At 38.1% G+C, this 24616-nt stretch overlaps 1 protein-coding gene across 2 annotated transcripts; it reads right to left on the reverse strand.

Annotated features, from left to right (window-relative positions):
- Nucleotides 1-8341: 8341 nt before the first annotated feature.
- Nucleotides 8342-24210, reverse strand: LOC115225830 (40S ribosomal protein S4). 2 transcript variants are annotated; one of them, XM_029796799.2, is made up of 7 exons: nucleotides 24132-24210; nucleotides 21146-21226; nucleotides 18904-19084; nucleotides 13202-13299; nucleotides 11754-11925; nucleotides 10316-10445; nucleotides 8342-8507 (listed from the first exon to the last, which is right to left on the reverse strand). In XM_029796799.2, the coding sequence occupies exons 1-7, from the start codon at nucleotides 24132-24134 to the stop codon at nucleotides 8381-8383; spliced, it is 792 nt and encodes a 263-aa protein (XP_029652659.1). In that variant the 5' UTR covers nucleotides 24135-24210; the 3' UTR covers nucleotides 8342-8380. The 2 variants fall into 2 exon arrangements, with proteins under 2 accessions (XP_029652659.1, XP_036370357.1); XM_036514464.1 differs by lacking the exon at nucleotides 24132-24210 and adding an exon at nucleotides 23930-23959.
- Nucleotides 24211-24616: the final 406 nt, after the last annotated feature.

A 24616-nucleotide genomic window follows, 5' to 3' on the forward strand; every position in this document is an offset into this window, starting at 1 on the left:
TATATGCATATCATATATTCATGTGCATATATATATTATATATACATGTATATATACATATATATATATATTCATGTACATATATATTATATATACATATATGTGTGGGTGGGTGTATATATATATATATATATACACACACACAAATAGAAATATAATAATAATAGTAGGGAATATAATTCCAAAACTTACAGAGAAAAATTCAATTTAACAATTTTAAATCAAATTTCACAATATATAATATATATAAATAATTTAGAGAAAAACCTCCATTAAATAATTCAATAATGAAAGATGTTATACACACCATATAGAAAACATATAGTATAAAAAAAAACTTATTTTGAAAATCAATAAAGTACAATAAATAGTAAATAGTAGTAAAAAGACTACACATGTTTCATGTCTATATTTTCAAATAGCTAATAATAATAAAATCAATTTGATTCATAATTAAATCGAACTAAAATTAATTCTATTGAAAAATATAGTCACTCATCAGGTCTAAGATAATAAATAATAAAAAATAATGATAAAATAAATGTACTTATGTTATACTAATTATCAAATAATTATATTAAAAAAATGTGGGGTTTTTTTTTCAACACCAGGACTTATTTTTTGTAAGCCTAGTACTTATTCTATTGGTCTCTTTTGCCGAAGTGCTAAGTTACAGGGATGTAAACACACCAGCATCAGTTGTCAAGCGATGTTGGGGGGACAAACACAGACACACACACACACGTATATATAATATATATACGTGTATATATGAACCCGGAGCTATGTGGTTGGGAAGCAAGCTTCTTACCACACAGCCACACTTGCGCCTCACAACCATATATATGTGTGTGTGTGTGTATGAATGTATACACACACACATATATTTCACGTGTTTGTGTGTATAGAAAGCTACTTAACCATACAGCCATGCCTGCACCAATGTATGCAATAACTCTCCCATCTGCTGCTGAAAAGCCACAATGACAGCTTGTTTGTAAAAAGAAACACACTGACCTTTTTTGTCATCTCCCTCCACCTTTGCATACTTCTGTGACTTTTAAATATAATTGATCTATGGTAGCACATAATAATATAACCTTTGTTAGAGAAATGTCTCTGTGCAATTGGAAAAGATTTATACGGTCATTGGCTTTATTCTCCAAGTCAGTAGATTTACAAGATAAATGCATATTACTGGGTATGGCTGTATATGATGTCTTGCAAACAACTTGCAAAATGGTATGGGAGACTTTCTTTTAACTAGGATTAACAGGCTAAGGGGTGCCAAGTAAAGGAGAAAAGTGGCTGCAAATATATCGCCTACACTCACCCATAATTCTCATACTTGCAACATTTGCAAATCGTTGGTGGGCCTCAAATGTCACATTCAACAAAGAAAGTTTAGGTTGTCGGATGCTCATGCTTTGAAAACGATGGGAAAGTCCATCATTGATATATATATATATATATTATATATATATATATATATATAAATATATAAAACTGAGAATGTGTGTCTATCTGTCTGTGTGTTTCCCTAAAACTTGAGAACTACACAACCAATTTCATTCAAATTTTACACATGCCTTACTTAAGGTCCGGGGAGTGTCATCGGCAAAAAAAATGTTAACTTTTTCCCTAGGGCGAGCCCACAGCAATATCATATTTTCTCCACTTTTTCAGTATTACATGTTAAAAGTGAAACAAAAACATCTCTCTATTGTAATGCAGACACTTTCACTTTAATACTGAAACTATTAAAGTGAAAGTATTATATAACCGAGATGAACCATTAAAAGTGGTCAACCTTTTTGCTAGAAGAAGATCCGCTATGGCCTTATATGCTACACCACTGGTTTTCAATTCATATTAATCAAATTAATATTCAATGTTTCACCCTTATTATGCGTGTGTGTGTGTATTAGCAATTCGTATAAAATTGCATCAATACCTTGAACTTGAATAAGTGGTTTCACATAAATGGAGAAACGTTAAAAAGGTTTGTTATTATTATTACTGTTTGACTATTGTAATCACGTTTGTTGGTTCCTCGCCAGGAAAACGTTGTTGTGTTGCATTTTTTAAATAATTGTAAACTGTAACCCTCCCCCTTTCAGAGAAGGGGCTTTGGTTATTGTTTAAAAATTGAATTGTGACCCTGTTTGGGGAAATTGACAATATTTTCACCGTCTTTACGGAAGCATTTTTGTTAAAATGCCTTCGATAGAAGTAAGTCCAAAAATGAATTTCGCTGCAGCCGTACACTTCTATACAAGAGGGAGGACAAGATCCAATTGATCGAAATTGCAAGAGACGGGCCTACAATTCCAGTCTGTTATGTATTTTGGGTATTGTTATCACTAGCGATATCAAGATATAACTTTGTATTTTGTATTTTATGTGTAGATGTATATATATAGATGTACATGTAATATGTACACAAATATATACCCATATATACATGCATATATCTACACATATGCACACACACACACATAGGGGCAGGTGTGGCTGTGTGGTAACAAACTCCGTTCCAAACACATGGTCCTGGGTTCAGTCCCACTGTGTGGTGACTTGGAAGGACAGCATATGTTCAAAAAGATTTTCAAGGAGGTTCCTACAAGAAACTCAGACAGGTGCTGATGGGTATCCATCATACAGACGCAGAAAACCAGAAGACGGAGGTTTCACAGCAACTATCAGACAGTACGATATTAATAATAGATCGATTGTTCCATACTGCCCACTCCTGTCAAAAACTTTCAATGCCCACATCAACGTTGAGTTTTGCAACTCCGTTAAATCCATCAAGTACGTTTGCAAATATGTAAACAAGGATTCTGACGCTGCAATGTTTGGACTACAACAAGAATACTGCCAGGATGAGGTGACGCATTATCAGGTGGGACGGTACATAGGTAGCAACGAGGCTTTCTGGCGCATCTTTGGCTTTCCAATTCACCAACGACGCCCCCGCCATTCAACAGCTTGCATGCACCTGGAAAATGGTCAAAGAGTGTACTTCACCGATGCTAATGCTTCTCTGTTGGCAAAGGAACCAAGGGATAGCACACTCACTGCATTCTTCAAGCTCTGTCAAGTGGATCCATTCGCTCAAACCTTGCTGTATCCACAGATTCCATCGTGCTACACTTAGAATGGAAAAAAATGGGCCCCACGGAAAGCAGGTCAAAATGTTCATGGATACCCTGGCATTAAGTTTCACACTTGCCTTGGGCGAGTATACATTGTGCATCCCAATCAACAAGAGTGCTTCTACCTTCGTCTACTACTGCATGAGATCAGAGGGCCGTCTTTCCAGGCCCTAAAAACCGTTCATGGACATGTCTGCACAACATACAGAGAAGCCTGCTATCGACAAGGTCTGTTACAAGATGGTACACAATGGGATGCAACTTTAGGAGAGGCTGCTTTATCACAATCACCTAAAAGTCTCAGGGCACTATTTGCAGTATTACTACAGGCATGCGAACTGCGTGATCCGGCCACTCTAGGGCTCAAATATAGAGACAACCTGGCTGAAGACTTTCAGCGCCAAGCTCAACTGCTCTATCCTGACATGGAGGGTACCAGCAATGAAATCTGTAACAAAACACTCATTGACATTGAAGACAGAATTGCTAAACTGGGTGGAAATGAATTGTCGACGTATGGCCTGCCACAAGCATTCAGGTCAGGGTCAAATAGCCTTCCCACTGCTGTTATTCGTGAAACAACCTATGACACTCAAGCGCTTTCAAAATACATTGTTGGAAATGAGCCTAAATTACTTCCGGACCAGCTGCAGGCTGACAGAACTATTCTTAACAGTGTACACCAATGCGAGGGACGAATCTTCTTCCTCGATGTTCCTGGAGGGACAGGAAAAACATTTATTACAAAGCTTCTCCTTGCAGAAATTAGGCAGCATCAGGACATTGCAGTAGCTGTGGCCTCCTCTGGCATTGCAGCTACTTTGTTACCCAGTAGCAGGACAGCACACTCAATTTTTAAACTCCCTCTCAATTTAGCAGCATCCAAAATGCCTTCATGCAACATGAACAAAAACTCAAATCAGGGACAAGTACTTAAAATGTGTCATCTAATTGTCTGGGACAAGTGCACTATGGCTAACAAGGGAGCTTTGGAAGCATTAGATAGAACCATGAAAGACATCCGAGACTGTCAGGCTCCAAAGTCCTCTACCCTGTGGCATCATCTTACAATCCTCAGTCTCACCACTAACATGAGAGCTCAGCTACACGGCGACAAAATGTCCACAAAGTTTGCACAGGACATTTTGACACTTGGTGAAGGCAAGATGCCTCTCGATGCTGCAGGACAAATGGAAGTGTGGTCATTTTCCTCTGTTGTTAATTCTGTAGATGACCTCAAAAACAAAATCTTTCCCAACTTCACACAAAACTACCAAAATCACAATTGGCTGTGTGAAAGAGCAACATTAGCTCCAAAAAACATCGCTGTTAACAAAATTAGTCTACAGCTAATGCATTCTCTTCCCGACACTAAACACACTTACAAGTCTGTTGATACAATTCCAGATATAAATGAAGTTGCGAACTATCCTCCTGAATTTTTCAATTCACTGGAGCCTCCTGGACTACCTCCACACATATTAGCACTTAAAGTTAGAACACCTGTAATGCTATTCCACAATCTGGAACCACCAAGACTTTGCAATGGAACACGACTGGTGATAAAGAAAATGATGTCACACGTTAACGAGGCGATCATTCTTTCTGGATGTGGAAAAGGTGATGACGTCTTTATTCCAAGAATTCCTCACTCCATCAGGAGCAGAAATTCCATTTACATTCAGAAGACTGCAATTCCCCCTTCGTGTCAGCTCTGTCATGCCCATTAACAAATCTCAGGGTCAAACCCTCTCTGTAGCTGGTCTTCTCTTGGAAGAACCCTGCTTCTCGCATGGGCAACTGTATGTTGGCTGCTCAAGAGTAAGAACCAAAAGAATTCTTTTTGTATATGCTCCACAAGGAAAAACAAGGAACATTGTTTACAACGAGATGTTATAATCTCAACAGCCAGGAGGTATATACATGATCCCCCCTTTTTTTTAACAAACTTCATGTACTTATATTAATATATATATGTGTGTGTGTGTGTATCCATGTATATATAACAGAAAAGTCTAATTCTTCAATTGAATGTAACCAGGCAACGCTGGGTATCTCTGCTAGTATATATATAAAACATTAGGAAGAATGGAAAAGTCTTACATTTCGAGCATACGCTCTTCCATAGAAAGAATTAAGAGCAAATAAGAAATGGAGAAAGATTGAAAAAAGAAAAAGACAAAAATGTGCCTATATATATATATATATTCATATTGTATGTCTTTGTGCAGCTGAGGATTGCTCTGCATTTAAATTGATGTAATGGTTGCATTGTTCAATTAAACTGAGTTGCGTGAAACGATCGTACTGCATTACCTCTGGATATCTTTGTTGCTTATTTTAATTCTAATCACCTTATTTTGAAATTGTATGGATAATACCGTACTAAATTCTGGTACCTCAACTTAAGTACAATATTCATCTTAGTCTAAATTTCTGCTGAACTCATGTATGTGTGTGAGTGAGTGATATTTTTCCGGATGAAAATACTTTTTCTGTTTAGGGCATTATTCCCTAGGTTTCTAAATCATACATTATTTAAGGGGTTCCTTTCATTTCCGTATGAATATATATACAAATAATAATCATTAGAAGAATCAATTTATTAGACGGTGTCCAATAAATGGAACGGGTTTTGACGCTAATACAGATTATTTATTTAATTTAACCAGTCAGCTGTTTCTGTCGCAGAAGACCATGTTTAGGCATACAACTGAAGAATATGTATTTCAACACATTATTATATTACGTCATTTGGAATTCAATCTGAAGGCGCGCGGCTTCATGGTTAGGGGCATTCGGCTCATAATCGTAAGTTCAATTCCTGGCGACATGTTGTGTCCTTGAGCAAGATACTTTACTTCATGCAGGCTCCAGTTCACTCATCTGGCAAAAACGAGTACTACCTGTATTTCAAAGGGCCAGCTTTGTCACACTGAATCTTCCCGAGAACTACATTCAGGGTACACGTTTTTGTGGAGTGGTCAGCCACTTGCACGTCAATTTTGCAAGCAAGCTGTTGATTGTATCGGCTGGGACCCTCATCGTCGCAACTGACGGAGTGCTCCTTTCTTTTTTATTAGTGAATAATAATGAAATATTTTTATATTTAAAGTTAGTACATTTAGTTAACTTTGTGATAATTATAATCATTTCGTTTTCTAATTTATTTTTCACTCGCCAAATCAAATTCTAAAGTGAAGCTTACAAGCGTAATTTAATTAGTCTAATTGGTCTTTTGCGACAGAAACATCTCTCTTTTGCTCATTTCAGTCATTTGACTGCGGCCATGCTGGAGCACCGCCTATAGTCGAGGAAATCGACTTATTCTTTGTAAGCTAAGTACTTACACATACACATATATAGTAGGCATCCGTCGGACATGAATCTGTAACACACAAACAGCAACAGCATTTGAAGAGAATCTCTGCCAGCACCACCGGAGTCGTTTGTATGCAGTCAAGTCGCTAAAGTTTGGGTTGTTAGCAGCATAATTTCCTAGTAAGTGGCAGAATGAATTTTGTGTGTACTTTTACTTGTTTCAGTCATGTGACTGGCCACCCTGGAGCACCGTCTTTAGTCGAGCAAATCGACCCCAGGACTTATTCTTTGTAAGCCTAGTACCTATTCTATCGGTCTCTTTTGCCAAACCGCTAAGTTACGGGGATGTAAACACACATATATACTATGGGCTTCTTTCAGTTTCCGCCTACCAAATCCACTCACAAGGCTTAGGTCGGCCCAACGCTACAGTAGAAGACACTTGCCCAAGGTGTCAGAAAATGAGACTCAACCTGGAACCACATGGTTGGTAAGCAAGCTACTTACCCCACAGCCACTCCTGCATCTATATACTAATAAAAGATATTTTAACTATTCTCAGTGCTTTTGCAACTCCTACTTTTCCTGTATGTATATATATTCTTTTGCATATTTTAGTCATTCAACTGCGGCCTTGCTGGAGCACTGTTTTAAAATATTATTCTAGTTGAAGAAATCGACCCCAGGACTTTGTATGCCTAGTACTTATTCCATCTAGTACTTATATCTTTTGCTGAACAGGTTGTGAAACGATTGTGGGACAAACATTCTCACATAAACACATACAATGGGCTTCTTTCAGTTTCCATCTACCAAACCCACTAACAAGACTCTGGTTGGCTCAAGTTTGTAGAAGACACTTGGTGAAGGTGCCATGTAGAGGGACTGAATCCGGAACCATGTAGTTGGATACATTCTTACCACACCTGCACTTATATAGAAACATGGCCACAACAGACAAAATTAATAAAGGTGTTGCCATGGAGATGTGGTAAAAAATTTTACTCTTTCGTTTCCCAACCTAGCCCCTTGTGCACGTTGCATCCATCCAACCAGTTAAAATAAAATGAAGCATAAAATAGTGCAACTTTTACACAAGCAAAAGTAGGAATATACGTGATCGACTTCTGAAAATTTGTCGTGGCTTGATAAAATCTGTCGACAGATCAAATAACAGTGAATCAACTTCATAAACGGTGCAGTAACAACTATGGGGGTGTGTGCCAAAAAGCTCCTGGATTTAATGGTGTCGCAAAAGGCCTCGCCAGGACCAACCTTCTGGGCTTAGGAAAAATTTAAGGACCGATGCAATAATTCTCAGTCAGGGTCCCAGCAATGGACTAATTACTGGGAACGAAGGGCCCCCCACTCATTAAAACTTCCTTATAAAGGTAAACTCATACAAAATACCTGAAGGACAATTGGTTTCTGGTTGTCCCAACTTCTGCTGTGTCCACAATTATACATTTATTTCTTTTAGCCGATGACAACACATTAAACACTCAAAACAAATCATGCAAGATCTTGGAACCTGGGAACATTTGCATGGACTCAAGTTTAGAAAGTTGACATCAGCTGTGTGTAAATGCATGTGTGGCCGTTTCCCAACCACATGGTACCAGGGTTCAGCCCCAAGGCATTGCACCTTGGGCAAGTGTTTTCTATAGCCTCGGGCCAACCAAAGCCCTGAGTTCACAATAACAGCACTTCCATTACTGTCTTAAAAAAAAAAAAAAAATACCATAAGACGGCAGCCTTTCCAACAGCACACCAGACCGTCACTTTTGTGTCCGAAAAATGGACACAACAAACTACTACAACAAAAACAAACAAGAATGCAAATAACAACAAAACTCCAGACATTTCCAAGGAACAAGTCTTTAATGACCCTTTAATCACATTTACTGTTGTTGCCTAGCTGCAATTCTCTTGTCTCTCTCTTCTGACACAGTCAGTCTCACACCCTTGCCCTTTGGTAGTGACACCCAAGGTTTGTTTCCTTTGCCAATGATGAATACATTCTTAATTCTGAAAAGAAGGAAAAAAAAAAAATTAATAATTCATAACCTAACAACAATTTTAGACGAAATTCTGATTTAAGAACCCACACAAGTCCTCATAGCTTTTTTATGCTTTTGAAAATTATGCAAATTTGTGTCCTACAAATGTGACTTCATGAGATCATGTGCAAAAAAATTGTGTGATCTAAGGGGGATTTCACTTATTTAGCGCACACCCCACGACCACCTGATACCTTCCTCATTTCTTCGACACATACACGTATTTGTTTCTCAATATTTTTCTCACCATAAACATATTTTATGAACTGATGATGCACCCATTGCTAGGGTTTAAGTATAGAATCTGGACGGTCCGTAAGTTCAACTGATTTTGAAAAATTCCAGAAAAAGGAACTTTTAGGATTTACTGGAGAAGGGAGAAAGGGGTTTTAAAATGTTTATTTCTTGCATAATCGCCTGAATTCCCGTATGCAAAACAGGAAAGTCATACGGTGCTACATGGGGAGCTTAAACCAGAATTCCGTCAATGTTTTATAGGGAGATATGTTGCAGATAACGCAGTGATGATCACAGTATCTTAAAGCTTCCAGAGCTACCTTCCCCTGAACAAACTTGAAAAAGCTAATTTCTACATACTCTCTTAAATTAACAGTGATCATGACAAGATACAAACAAGACCCAAATATTTTTATAATTTTGTACCCCAAAATCTATGAAATGAGATCAACAGAAATTCCATATTGTATTACTCATTTCTACCTAGATGTCTAAATGCACACAAATCTGTTTCACTAGTCTTAAGATTTTGTCTGATTTCATTCGTTTTACAGTTGTTGAAAACCCAACACTTCATCATAATCATAATCTAATTTGTTTGCCATGCTGCCAAGGACTGGACTGAACTGGTTTTGTTTTAAGACCAGGAAGCAATTTCTTTCAATAGTTAAGGCCGTTCAAAGCATAACATTCAAACATTGCTACAACCAAAATATTACAGACAGCTAATTTTTCAACTTCTTTGCATCAACAGTTAAATTTTATCGACATAAAAAGGGTTTAGAAAATCACTTGTAGTACCATATAAAGTGGTTACACGATATTTGATGTCATACAAGATGCACCCACCAAAAAAGGAAATTTGCAATGTATCCACGCATATAACATAAACCCCAACTTCACACATAGGACAAAATAGGGGTTCGTTTTTTCTTCAAGACATTTTTCAGTTAAAAGCATGTCACACGCCATCAAATATGGTAAAAGTACCTAAGAACACCGTTGCATTCGAAAAGCACAATCAAAATATTCCACCAGGGACACAACCAGAACAAGAGGGAGAATCAAAACAGCACAACACTCCCGTCTCTAAGTGTAAGGAGGTGGCTGATATGCCTTTAACAAAACTTGTATCACCGTCTTTCTAACAAAAAGCACCAGGTGTGTAATAGCATTCATGCATGTAATACAACAGTGAACAAACAATGTAGCACTTTGCAGGAAGAATGGACATAAGCTGGAAGAGGCCATAACCTAGTTTGCATGTCACGAGGTGAAAAAAAATGGCCTTCTGCAACAGTAGCTGAATCAGCTGTGAGTAACAACTGACACCTTGAAAACTTGTTTTTATTTAAACATAATGATTGGAAATATGTAACTCGGTGTGCTGGAATTAAAAACCGTTCAGTAATAATGCTTTGAAGTCTACATTTATGGAGTTCTGGCTGTGTAGTAAGACATGTGCACACACACCTTCGTACAGAGGACAAGAAAGCAAGACAATGAAAGACTGACAAATACAAGAAAGGAATGACATACCTTGTGGCAAATACATGCCCCAATGTATCTCTAACATGTACAATGTCAAAGGACCCTGGATGTCTATCCCTGTGAGTTATTACACCAACACGCCCAATGTTGTGGCCGCCAGTGATCATACATAGGTTACCTGAAATGACAAGAGTTTTTTTTACATTATATTTAGACTAGAAACACAAAAACCAATATTACTGTTTCACATTCTTACAGGATCCCTCATTTTATTCAAATCCAGATATGGTAATTTAAAAAATCGAACCGTTAGGTGGAATTAAGCACCTGAATATGTTCTGTCTCCAGAGAGAATATCAACAATACAAAAAGTCTTCTAAAATGAAGCTATCATCTCATCAACTTAACTAGCATATAGAATCCTATAGCACCAACAGAATTTTGCTTCCAATGCTGTAATACCATGAAATCCTGTATTCCACCTTTCTTCATTGTTTTCCTCCTCCATTACCCACTATATAACGATTTAATATTTAGTTTATGAGACACAGAAAAGCTGTGTGGTTAAGAAGTTTGCTCTGAATCAGGTAGTTTCAAGTTCAGTTCCATTGCATGGAACACTGGACAACTGTTGTCTTCTACAACTTTGCGAATGGATTTTGTACACAGAAGCTAAAAACACATTGCATGTAGGTTTCCTTGCCTTCGTATCACTTGACTGTACTAAAGGAACTTCACTGACCAAAAGACGACAGATATATGACAGTCCTCTAACACATTCACTTGATGGAAGAATTTCATTGATGTACACCAGTTTGAATAAAATAAACTTAGTGCTGAAAGAGCTATAGGGTTAATGAAATGGACTCTTCCAGACAATAAAACAACATAAGCTGAATTTATTAAAGCTACTAATAAAGAAAGAGAAGCACCAATTCCATAGAGTGGCATAATGGCCAACAAGTTATCAGCCAAAATACAGATGTACTGGTGCCTACCTTGCATGTGCTGTCATGAAAATTCAGAGCAAATTCTACACACTGGCAATCCAAAATGGAAATTTTAGATAGGAAGGAAGCAACTGGGGAAATGTATTACATGTTACCTGCCTGTTGCCCCTCTATGCACACACCCACAAATGTAAGACCTTCACAAAAAACCCCACCACCAGTGCACCCTGGGGTCCAGTCCTATTTGCATGCGACCGTGGGCAAGTGTTTTCTAGAATGACCAATGTCTTTAGTGGACTTGGTAAATGGAAACTGAAAGAAGCTCATAATATACAAATGCATATATATAATTTCCAGTTTCCGATATTTCACCATGCCTAGTAATCTTGCTTGCATGGATATGCAGAAGTAAAACTCTACACACACTACTAGCAATCACCTGTCGGTCCAACCACTGCAAAGACCGAGCCTGTGAGTGACAAGTTGTAAACTTATCAGACAAGATAATGATTATAGAAAATAATACAGTAACTTACCCGAGTCAAATTTGATAAACTCTTTGATCTTGCTAGTAGCAATATCTAACAAAACACTGTCACTGACTTTGATGAGGGGATCAGGGTAGCGGATTGTACGACCGTCATGTGTTACTAGGAATGGAATTCCCTTTATACCAGTTTGAACTTTCTTTACACGGCACAATTTATACTAAAAGACAAAGAGAAAAACAATAGAAAAAGATTAAGTTCAACTGCACAACACACAGTAATTGGTAATATCACGTTTATGCATAAACAACAGATAAAAATATCCTTTCATTGATAAGAGAACCATCTGAACGTGGCTGTTGCCAGCACCGCCCCGACAGGCCTCCATGTCGGTGGCACATAAAAAGCACCATCCGATCGTGGTCGTTTGCCAGCCTCGTCTGGCATTTGTTCAGGTGGCACGTAAAAAGCACCCACACTACACTCACGGAGTGGTTGGCGTTAGGAAGGGCATCCATTTGTAGAAAGACTGCCAGATCAGACTGGAGCCTGGTGCAGCCTTCTGGCTTCCCAGACCCCTGTTGAACAGTCTAACCCATGCTAGCATGGAAAACGGACGTTGAAGTGATGTAAAAAAAATTATCAGAAAACATGGACAGAAAAGTTGCAAAATTCTTGCTTTTCAGATAAACCAGACATATCTGGCCCAAATACTGTACTCGTTTTATTTTCAAATTTGCAAGACTTGGCCTTTTACACATATCCCGCAATGTCTTCAATTAATCATGCATTATCAGACAGCTTTGAGATTTCAATGTAATTATTTTTAGAATGTTAATTTAGAGTAGGTGAGAAAGACCAAAGCTGGCCAGTGTGACGAGAAAACAGGTAGAATATTTGAGTCTGGTATGGTTATGTGGTAAGAAGCTTTCTTCCCAACCATAAGCTCTTGGATTCAGTACCACTGTACGAAACCATGGGCAAGTGTCTTCTACAGCCTTAAGCCAGTCTTTAGCAGATTTGGTGGATGGAAACCAAGAGAAGCCCACTGCGTCCATACACACATGGAGATTATGACTGTGCCACCGTGTCTCAGCACCACACCAAGTTGTAAAAGGGTACCACAAACAGATAGGAGGCACCCTCCACTTCTAATCTTTCAAGAAACAAGGGGAAACATAACCTTGGTGAGAAACGGTCAACATTTGTCAACAGAAAGTCACCTCACCAGCAAATCCTGTCCAACTCATTGCAAGCACAGAAAAATGGACAGAAGTTAAGAACATTTGAGTGATGGATCTTTCTTTTATAAATTGACTTCAAATATTACTATCAGCCAAAATGCTTGTTTAAATAGGAGTTTACTCTATTAGGGAAGTACAGCACATGTACAGAAAGAACCTACATGTGTCTAGTATAACCAAAACATTTCACATAATAGCTTTGAAAAAGAAAGAAAAAAATGTCTTTAGAAAGAAGACAACCATTTCACATACCTTTGCTTCATCAGCTTTAATACGGTGAACAATAAACCTTCCTTTTGCATCATAAATCAAACGGAAATATTCATCGGTCTTTTCAATGGTGATGACATCTGAAAAGAAACGCAGAAATTATTCATCTATATAAGCCTTTATCCTTTTGTATTTCATCAATCCCACATATAGATATAAATGACTGGTCTCTTTCATTTACCATCTACCAAATTCACTCCCAAGGCTTAAGTCAGCTCGAAACTATAGAACGCAAAAGTAAACCTGAGCAGAATTTGAACACAAAACTCACAGCCTGAAGAAATGCCACCATGCACTGTCCAGAATGCTAACAATTCCACCATCCCAATATGAATAAAAACAAGTCATTAAGAAACAAAAGAACATATGGACAAACCACAAAAACACTAAACCCCTTCATCTGCCAGTGACCAAATATCATCACCATTTTGACACCTAATGATGTTCAATTCAGCACTGTCAGCAACATAAGCTACTGAGGTGTGAATAATAGACGAACATGAACAGACAAAATAAGAGAGTAACAAGAAATGGTCTCCATACCCAATGGTAAAAAAGAGATGATTTGAGAACATATATAAAACAAATAAGGTGCACCAGCATGGCCTCAGCCTCTGGCTGAAACCTATAAAAGATAAGGAGGGTAACCAAAAAAAAAAAAAGTCAATAACCATCGACATATGTACACAAAAGCACAAACCCATCAGAGTTGGTAAAAATGTCCAGAGGCATGTCCTGATACTTGGTGATACTATAAGACCATAAAAGGTACAAATAGTGACCGTGTAAAAGATTTTGATATTGGCATTATTATGACCAACTGGTCAGTAATTCAACTGTTGGCTTCGATGAATGCCAGAGACAAACCATCAACACCTCAACAACTTCGGGCCTACACAGAAAAAGCAGTTCTCAATGTGCAATAAATCGGTCATACAGTAATCCCTAGCCACATTGCGGATTTTTCCGGCCAATATTTGTAAATTTATACTGCAGATTCCTCAGTATATCACGGTAAATTTTTAAAGATTTTAATCAACCCTTTAGTATTCACATTGTTTTGAATTAATCATGCATTTTCAGGTAGCTACAGGTAGCTTTGGCCTATTTAAATGCTAAAGGATGAAATAGTGAATAGGAATCAAAGGGGTCCATCGATATAAAATGGCTGAGAACCAGAGGTAGAAGGTATCCTAATATCAGACAGGGTGGAAATTTAATAACATGTAACCCTTTAGCATTTCATCTGGTCGTATCAGGCCAAAATATTCTACCTGTTCTAAAACATCATCCACACAGAAATTGAACATGGCTCCCTTGCCAAAAGAAAAATTACGACCAAAGTGAAATTGAACAACCTAATTACAGAAATAGGTAAGTAAGTACAAAACCGAGTTGCCATTGTGATAGTTATTACTAAGGCAATTTTTTGTGGAAGACCCAAAGTTCATAAAAACGTGTTTCAAAAATATAAAAAACTATTAATCACTTTTGAAGTTAAAATTAAAATTCAGTGATAAGGTTAAGATAAATTTCTGACAATGATGGCACGAAGGTGTCAATGAATGGTTGAATGACCAAATCCAAGCTTCTCAAGTTACAATGGGATTTTGTTCCACCAGGGTTTGCAAGATGTCACCGTTGAGCTCCACAGCCCTTTCAGGAAGCGCTTAGTTGTGGCCTGGACGATGAACGAAACTGTTTGGATTTTTCTTTACGTCACAAAGGGTTGCAGTTTAAACAGCATTAATGATTCATCACTTATATGCTGAGACATTATTCTGGTTTTTATAAACATGAAGATTTGGCTGGTTTGACATCACTCACAAGAATATATCTGAAATGTTATTCTGGTTAATATAACAAATAATAACCAGAAATTTACTCTCATATGTTTCCTTTGTGTTAGCTGCATGAGCCAGAGGAAGAGAAAGAAACTGATTTCCATTGTGGAGTAATACTGCTTTCAAAGAGTCAATAAACAAACACCACCCATCCATGCTATATTTGTAGTTAAGTTTCCCCCACAACAGAATATACACCAAAGAACACCATACCATCCTCAAATGAGAAAAAAATCACAATGAAAACTAACTTAAGTCTTCTTTTGGACAAGATTCCAGCCCTTTAACTTGGAACCAAGAAGTTCAGATTGCTTTTCCAAGTTTAAATCCCCAACAAGATCATTTAGATCACTCAGATTCAGCAAATGCGGTCCACCTGACAAACGGTTAGGCACAAAATCCGTGTCTTCTCTTTCTTTCTCCACATCTTCACTTGACTCGTCGTCACTAGGTGTCATTTGTTTTGGAGGGGCAAGTACAGTTAAGTTTTGATTGAAGTCCTGGTCTCACAGCAGAATGTATATCAGGATATTTTACAGTATGCTTGGATGTCGAGGTCATCCCTTGTGCATTCACCATACAGAAGCAGCAATCTGAAGTGTGATCTTTAGGCTCTCTTCAAATCATAGGGATGGCAAAAGGTATAAACCTTTGGCCCATAGAGCGAGAACCCTGACACAGGTTACACAACACATGAGGGGTCCAGCTTTTACCCTGGACACCCACTTTGCAGTCAAAATAATGCACATATCACTTTTTAATCACTAGCGTGAAATGCCATTTTGTGACTTGAATGCTAAGTCATTGCAAATATAGCAAAAGTTGTTTACAATGTTTATACAGTTTATTGGTATTATGAGGGTGAATGGAATATGTGAACTTAGTACACAACCGAAAACCTACATTTCAAGCATAGTACTGACAAAGCATCGGTGACTCATCAACTCAATATTGCCAAGCTTCAGTGATTCATTGACTCAGATAGCTGGAGTTATGATTTCACAAAGTTAATTCTATTCTTAGACATTTAAATTAGGAGTATTTCTTAAACCATTAGCTTTACATTTCAACAGCTTAACAGGAATTGAGAGGGATAATGTGGATGATATAAATAATTTGACACCCTTTGATTCCCCTCAAAAGTGAAGAGCTGTTGCTTATTCCTCTCTTCTGTGGCCAGAGACTGGCGAAAATCATCATTCAACAGGTACTGCCATTCTTTGGTTAATTGCTGCAGTGACGATAGACACCGAGGAAAACTCGAAAATCCTCAAAGCATCAGACCAAAAGGAAGAACTGGTCCGAGATGACCATAGAACTCCCCATACAAATGACAAAAAAGAATGTGGATCTCATCTTGGACCATGTTGTTCTTCCTAGAAGCAGCATTATTGCAGTCAGGGTGGATGGAAGGAAAGCAAGTGTAGCACTTTGTCCTAGACAGGACAAAAAAAAGAGAGATGGGCACTCCCACTCCCTACAGCCACCAGAACTCCAGTGACAACAGCAGTAGCACCATCACCCAAAGATATTCCACTTACCAATGCAGGTGGAGAGTCGGACCACAATGAGGAGTTGAGAAGTTGGCGGGGAAAAGCCTCAGCAAACATAGTACATTGGCTGGCATTCAGCCATAGATATCAGGTCACTGAAGTTCAACTCTGCAGATCCCATGCCAGATGATCATCATCACAATGGAAATTTCAATTCACAGAGACACACACACACACACAGGTGTGGCTGTTTAGCTAAACTTCATTCACAACAATGCTTTTGGGTAAGCTGTGCTGAACCCAAGGATACAGCATTGCACTATACAGTAGGACTGACTCCAAAGCCACATAACTTGGAAGAACTTAACCAGAATGCATCTGTATAGAAATTCAAACAGAACTGTGCACATACGGGTTGAAATGTTCCTCGCTCTGGGTAAGAAAACACAGGAGGATCAGTTAATTTATGCAATTAACTTCCCCTTTCAGATTCACACACTTATTGTAGCAGTCCTTCAATTTTTCTAAGCCCTGTCAAAGCTGGGAGGTTGGGCCTTGAACTAGGCCTTTTGCAACACCCTTAAAGACAGGAACTATACAGCAGTCCACGTGCATCATCATCTTTAAGCGTCCACTTTCCATGCTGGCATGGATTGGACGGTTTGACAGAGGACTGGCAAACCAGAAGGCTGCACCAGGCTCCAATCTGTTCTGGCAAGGTTCCTACAACTGGATGTCCTTCACAACACCAACCACTCTGAGAGTATAGTGAGCGCCTTTTATGCACCACCAGCACCAGTCAGGGGGGACCGGCAACAACCACACTTGAATGGTGCTTTTTATGTGCCACCAGCACAGGAGCCAGCCAGGCAGCATTGGCACCGGCAAAAACGATTCCACTTTGAAGAGAGTTAGATTTATGTAATAAATTTTGTTTCAATGTATATTTGTTAAAAGGACCTTTCATATAAATCCAGCAATCAAACCGCACAATTTTTGTCTAATTAAAAACAACATATTCTTCTATATGATCCACTGAAAATAATAAACACACTCAAGATTTCAAATCACAACCAGTATTTCTTAATAGCACAGTAACTCAAGTCTTGGATACCTACCACTGGAAATCCAAGTTGAAAGGGAGGAGACTGAATCAACTTCATCTCATCTCACACCCTACCATCTTGACAAAAGAATATTCAATGGTAACGCCTTACTAAATAAACAGAGCTGTTCCCTGACTCTAGGTCTTCCACCTCCCCGGCTAAGAATAACTTCATTTTACACCCTTCTATCTTGACCCTTTCCAAACGAAACAGCTTATACTGGCCTTGATCATAGGATGCAAACTTTATATTTGAAACTGTATGCAAATAGATCTTCCTAACACCAAATGCTATCTTATTAAGTTCTTTGTTGTTTTCAGAGTTCATTTAAACAGAAATTTGTTAAAGAAAGGGTTGTAAAAGAATATCCAATGAAGTAGTCCTAGATCCTAAGTATTTTCCCTCTTCAATTCAGAATATACCCCAGTGTCACTGAGACAGATTGTCAACAAAGTAATTCTAGGAAAACTATGCGTCTGACTCAAGACACACAAGACTGCTAATGGCTTGAACATAAAAGACAGAAAATTTTGGTCAAATACATTTCTGGAATTCTGTCAGTGATAACTTACACTTTCTTTATACAGCCTGATGGTCTAGTAGCCAACTCCTTGCCCACCAAAGGGCCCTGACGGGTTTCTGCAATTGACTGTCCGTTAACCGATAAGCATATAAGAAGCAACTTTTTGACCTCACTAGTGGTATTGGTTAAAAAAAAAAAGTACACAGGCTGGCATTCAGCCACAGAAATCATCATGATGCAAATTTCAATTTACTGAGACATCCATATAGGTGTGGCTGTTTAGTTAAACTTCATTCACAATCATGTTTTGGGATAAGCTTTGCTCAACCCAGGGCTATAGCACTGTACTATACAGTAGGACAGAACCCAAAACCATATAGCCTGGAAGAACTTAACCAGAAAGCATGTGTATAGAAATTCAAACAGAACCATGCACACATGGGCTGAAATGTTCCTGTCTTTGGACAAGAAAACACAGGAGGATCAGTTAAGATTTTACTCAATTTATGTCCTCTCACAGATTCACACAACCAATGCAGCAGTCTTTCGATTTTTGTAGAAGCTGGAAGTTTGGGCCTCCAACTTCCATGATATCCTTAAAGCCAGTAAGTTTCCAGTACCCCACTTTAATGAAACAAGATTGTTCTTCAATTGTAGGTCTTTCCCCCCCTGTCCCTTCCTCAGTGAAAAATAACAAAACAAGGGTGTCAGGACTCACCCATGAAACCAGCTGGGTACGTGGGATCTGTTCTGACTTGTCCATCAACTCTTATCAATCTCTGCTTCACAATCTTCTTCACTTCATCAGAGGTGAGTGCATACTTCAGACGATTTCTGAGGAAAATTATCAATGGTAGACACTCCCTCACCTTGTGGGGTCCTGTGCTGGGTCGGGGTGCCTGAAAGAAGGAAAGAAAGAAAAAAGGTAATCGTAAAAATACCAGCAACTCATAACCAGAATAAAACAGGTTAAGTCCTAAACTCCCAAAATGAATTCTAAGTTTCTTAAGCACACACCACACTCATGAAGTGGTTGGCATTAGGAAGGGCAGCCAATTGTAGAAACCATGCCAAATCAGATTGAAACATGGTGCAGCTCACCAGCATACCAGTTTTCAATCAAACTGTCCAACGCATGCCAGCAGATGTTAAAGATGATACTTCCCAACACCCTGTATCTACCCCCTACCAAGTCCCAATAATCCAGTAAATCCCCTCAAGTCAATGTTTTCTAAACACCCATTGCACAAAATAATTGAAAGGACTTCTTGCTCTCTTGCCATTAATTAAAGACAAAACAAATTAAATTCAAACTAGCCACATCCAGCACAAATATTCTACCTTATATCATAACATTGGTCAGTCCTGGACCTTCACCTACCCCAGAGTTATTTTCAAAAATTTATAAAATCACAAAATTTCCAAGTGATTAATTCCAAAACACTCCAAAATAAATAATACATTTGACAAAATAATCTGAATGTCAAAAGGATAACATTATTAAATTCAAAGCACCAACCTAATTTTACAAAATCTCCTAATTCGTGATTCATCAGAATCATTTTACCATCTACTTTCCCATGTAAGCATAGATTGGATGGTGTTTAATGAGGTAGACACCCTTTTGTTGCCAACCCTCACGTTTCTAAACAAGGAAATACTTCCCCATGGCCAGACACTTTTGCAAAACTTCAGAAATGAATCATATTCATTTACAACAATCACATGACGTCTAGACAAGGAGACCAAAAATGTACATTCTTCACTTATTTTCCTACTACCAAATTCACTCGCCCAAAATGTCACAAGTGCTTCAACTCAAAACTATGATTGAGAAGGATCCTTCTTAACCACACAGCCATGTAAAAAGCACCCAGTAAACTCTTAAATGTTGACGATAATGACAGCCAAGAATCCCAAGACAAGATACATGAAACTAAGCCATGCAAAGACCACATATACAAAACTTTAACAGCTGATTAATCTTTGAAGACTAATCAAATGCTAATGGTATATAATTAACCCTTTAGCATCCAGATTCCTGTGAAATGTAATGCTTATTTATTCATACAGCTTTGAATTAACCATGCATTATATATGGTAGCACTGAGATTTCAATGATGTGATTGTTTTTAGAATGACATTTTAGGATAGGTGAGAGAGGCTAGATCTGGCCAATTTGAACATTGTGTAGATGGAATATTTCGGCCGATTTAAATGCTAAAGGGTCAACTCAATCCTTTATTCTAATTTGCAAATCTTAAAATGCCTAGCTTTAATTGAAAAAATAAAAAGATAATTCGTTAGTGGTCATTCAGATACGTGGAGCAATAAGCTTTGCAAGCACAATTTCAACTAATTCATCAAAACTGTTTTTTGTTACACTTATTCAAACCCCAAAGAATCCCTCTTAACAATTGGCTATGATGGGTCCCCACTTCTGCTGCTCATCAGAGACGCACATATTTTCAGCCACTAAGAAGCAAATCTGTGCTACTGAGCAGAATATTTGCTATAACGATATTTCTGCTTCTGTGTGAAATGTATTGGAAAATAGGTCAGTTTCAAAACACCGATGCCCAGGTCAGAAAAGCAAAGTTTAAAGGGGATGGTAGTGATTTCCTTAAGTCAATGTATCCATGAGACTATAAACTTAGTCTTCAGAATGAAGTAACAAACACACCCATCTCCCAACTTGTACAAAGATCTGCATCTAAAATTAAACATACATCACCATCAGTTTAACGTCTATATTTCAAGATTGTCACGGGTCAGACTGCTTCTCACACGTTTTCAAGCAAAGTGATGTTTTCTCATAGTCCAGACATCTTTTCAAATGAAACTGCATGTCTGACCAACACTTGCAAAAACCCTCACACATTGAACTTATAATAATACCATGTGGTTGCAAAGTGGATTTCTTAATTTTCGAAAATAAACAAAATGGCAAAACAACTTACAAAAACACCGCCGAGCTTTGCCAGCATCCAATGCTTAGGAGCGGCTAAACGCTTAATATGCTTCCTTCGACCTCTGTAACCCTGTAATATAAAATGAGATTTGCATTAATAAAGGGCAACGAAAAAAAACAAAAAAACACAAATGCAAGTTTATATAATTAAGATAAATTTGTCCAAGTTAATACAACAGCTTCAAATGGGACAGCAACCCCAATGCTTTATCATGTAAACCTGGTAATTATTCCTTCCAGGGCTACGATAGAAAGGGGTCTTGGCAAGACTCTTCAAAAGTAAAGAACTAGGGTAAGCCACTTAGTTATGGGGGGGACACACCAACACTGGCTATCAAGCAGTGGTGGAGGGACAGACAGACACACACATATATATACACAGGCTTCTATCAGTTTCCATCAACCAAATCCACTCATATGGTTTTGGTCAGTTCCAGGTTATAGTTCAACGAAGACAAAGATCTAGTGAGATCATGGACTGGATGCAGGACACTACAACACAGTGCATGGAGAGGAGGATTAACTGAGTCTGCCATAAACCACAATCAATCAACCCAGTTCACTGATCAAAAACCATTCCTTGCTGCCACCACAGTTGGTTTTATGTTTAGTCACAGTGTATACAGGGCTACCTTTGTCCACTATCTCCTTCCACTTTTCAAAACAGCAGAATGATTTCTAGTACAAGTCTCCACACCCAATGACTAAGAACAGTGACCACATTAGAATGGACTTCACCCAATAGCACACGACTGTAACTAGACTTTGATACATTCTCTTTGACAAAGTAATTATTACTCCTGTATAAAGTACAAAGCCAGGGCAAAAATTAATACCTTGCCTCTACTCCCAGATATTCTTCACATTTACTATATACTCTACTCTTAATCTGCTGCTGTGTCAACAGAAATCTGTTAATCCACCAGCACCTAACACTTGAACTAATGAACACACTGTACACTTTCTGTTGCAGAAAAGCTCCATTTCTGGTTCTGTACCCTGTGAGTCAACCATAAATTTCATACAGACCAAGAAAGTATTCTCTTTTGGCCATACTTTAGAAAATTATCTAGGACAAGATAAATCCAAATATGTTCCCTAGATAATTACGATGGGAACACAATAAGTCGGGGGATCAAACAGAGGTCCATGGAAATACGATCCACTCGACGTTTATTTTCCAAGCCAGCATGGGTTAGACGAGTTGCCACACCATGTTGGCGGCCCTTCCGAAAAAAAATCAATCACTTTACCGTGTGATTACTAAAACGGCCAGCTACTCATCACAAAAAAAAAACCATACGAAATTTAAATAACTTTTACAATAATCAACATAGTGACAGCTGGAATATTTTTGATCGTGCAAAAATAACCCTCGACTGAAGCCACACAACCCCGATCTAACAGCATGAACCCCCCCCCCCAAAAAAAAACCGATGGGATTGTCATAATCGAAGAACCTTTGATCATAAGGTTGGCCTGGGGCTAAAAAATAACATCCCTGCCGCAACACAGCTGTTCAGCCAGCTAGAAATAGCAACGATATTTAAGTAAATCAATTTGCTTTTATTTACAAACACAGGGTATAGTGTTTGCAACTCCAACCCAATTTACGTTGGTGTCGTGAATTTTTTTTCCCACAACTCTCGGACAATTCTACATTTGTGCGGATTACAAGTTCCGGGTGATTCGGAAAATCGATGATGTACATGGAAACACACACAAAAATATATATAGAGAGAGGCGTTAATCTACCCATAATAATATATTCCGGAAACTTTCAGAAACTTTTTGCGAATCTAATACAAATACGGTTTTTTTTTTTTTATAAGCTCGGCACTTATATTATCGGTCACCTCCTGCTAGTGAGAAGGGAGCGTAAACAAACCAACACCGAGGAGCATCAATCAAACGAAAATCCTCGAAGTGCTTAGCCATACAAAACGACTCCCAATACTTATTTCAAATTTGGTACCGGTCCATTTTTTTTTTTTTTTGCCTAAGCGTTAATTTACAGACATAAACAAACCAACACCCGTTATCAAGTGGGATGGGGATGGTAAACACTAATATCCACGTCGAGTACCCACATCGTGACGAAAGTAAGGAATGGGTACACCCGGCGTTTAGGGGTTTTTAGAGTTACGCCGAAAACGGGTGGTGTACGTATTCTTTACCTCTGTCCCACATTGCTTCCGTGGAAGGTGGTCAAGGCACCACACAGCAGGACCGAACCCAAGACCACGTGGATGGAAATCAAACTTACCACACAACCAGGACAGCGCCCGTATGCGCATGCTATGTTTAAGAGGACAATTTAAGAAACAAAAATTTGATTTTACGCAAACAATCGATAATTATTAAGAGAGGATAACACGTGTTGTAAGGAGATCAGACATTTGCAAATTATCAACTAGAAAAATAAGGGGGAAAAAAAGAATCGTTCGGTATCTCAATTAAACAGATCAATTTTAGAATATATATATTTGTAGATCCCTTTATTTGGAGCAATATTTGCGATGAATTCGCGCTATTTGTTCCCGAAGCACGTTTCAATTAAAACTGGCAAGAGACGCCATTTTATAAATTAGGTGTTCTTCAGACACACGCGCTAAACGTTTATCATTAAATTCGATTATAAATAGAACTTTGGGAGCATAATTAATCAGTATGTATTACAACATGATTGATTAGTGTTACCTAAAATAAATCAAATATAAAATAAGGATAATAGCGATGCAATTATAAATAAAAGTGTGTAGTATATGCGCACCATTGATCGCCCAGATGAGAACACGATCGGAAAGTATATTATATGTTATTCGTTAATAATCAGCATAGATCGATAAGTATAAACATGTAAATAAAGTTTGGGGATAATTGCATGCGATAATGTGGAATTTAAAGTATATGATGGTGGCAATAATTAAGATTAATGTGGATTTAGGAAGAGAGAAAAACATCACGATACTCACCATTTTGGATGGCGCAAGCTAAAAAGGATGATTTCCTGTCACGACTGCGCAGATGAGCGGTAAGGTTTTAAAGGGAGATAATTACATGTGAGTGATTAGTTTACTGAATGACTTCCCGTTTTTTTGTGGTAAAGGAATTGTTTGTAGAGCTGAGAGTGATTGTGATTGGTTGATAGATAGAAGGGGAGGTAGAGAGATATATATAGAAATATATGGAGGGAAAGAAAGAGAGAAAGAGAAATATAAAGAGAGAAGAAGGTTGAGGGGAAAGAAAGACAGATAGAGAAATATATAGCGAGAGAGAGAAGAAAGAGAAAGAGGGAAGCAAAAAGAGAGATAGAGAAATATAAAGAGAGAAGAAGAGTGAGGGAAAGAAAGACAGACAGAGACATATATAGGAAGAGAGAGAAGAAAGAGAAAGAGGAAAAGTAGAGAGAGATAGGAAAATATAAAGGGGGGAAAAGATACAGAAAGTACAGAGATAG

The sequence above is a fragment of the Octopus sinensis genome, linkage group LG28, assembly GCF_006345805.1.
Source record: "Octopus sinensis linkage group LG28, ASM634580v1, whole genome shotgun sequence".
Classification (NCBI taxonomy): Eukaryota; Metazoa; Mollusca; class Cephalopoda; order Octopoda; family Octopodidae; genus Octopus; species Octopus sinensis.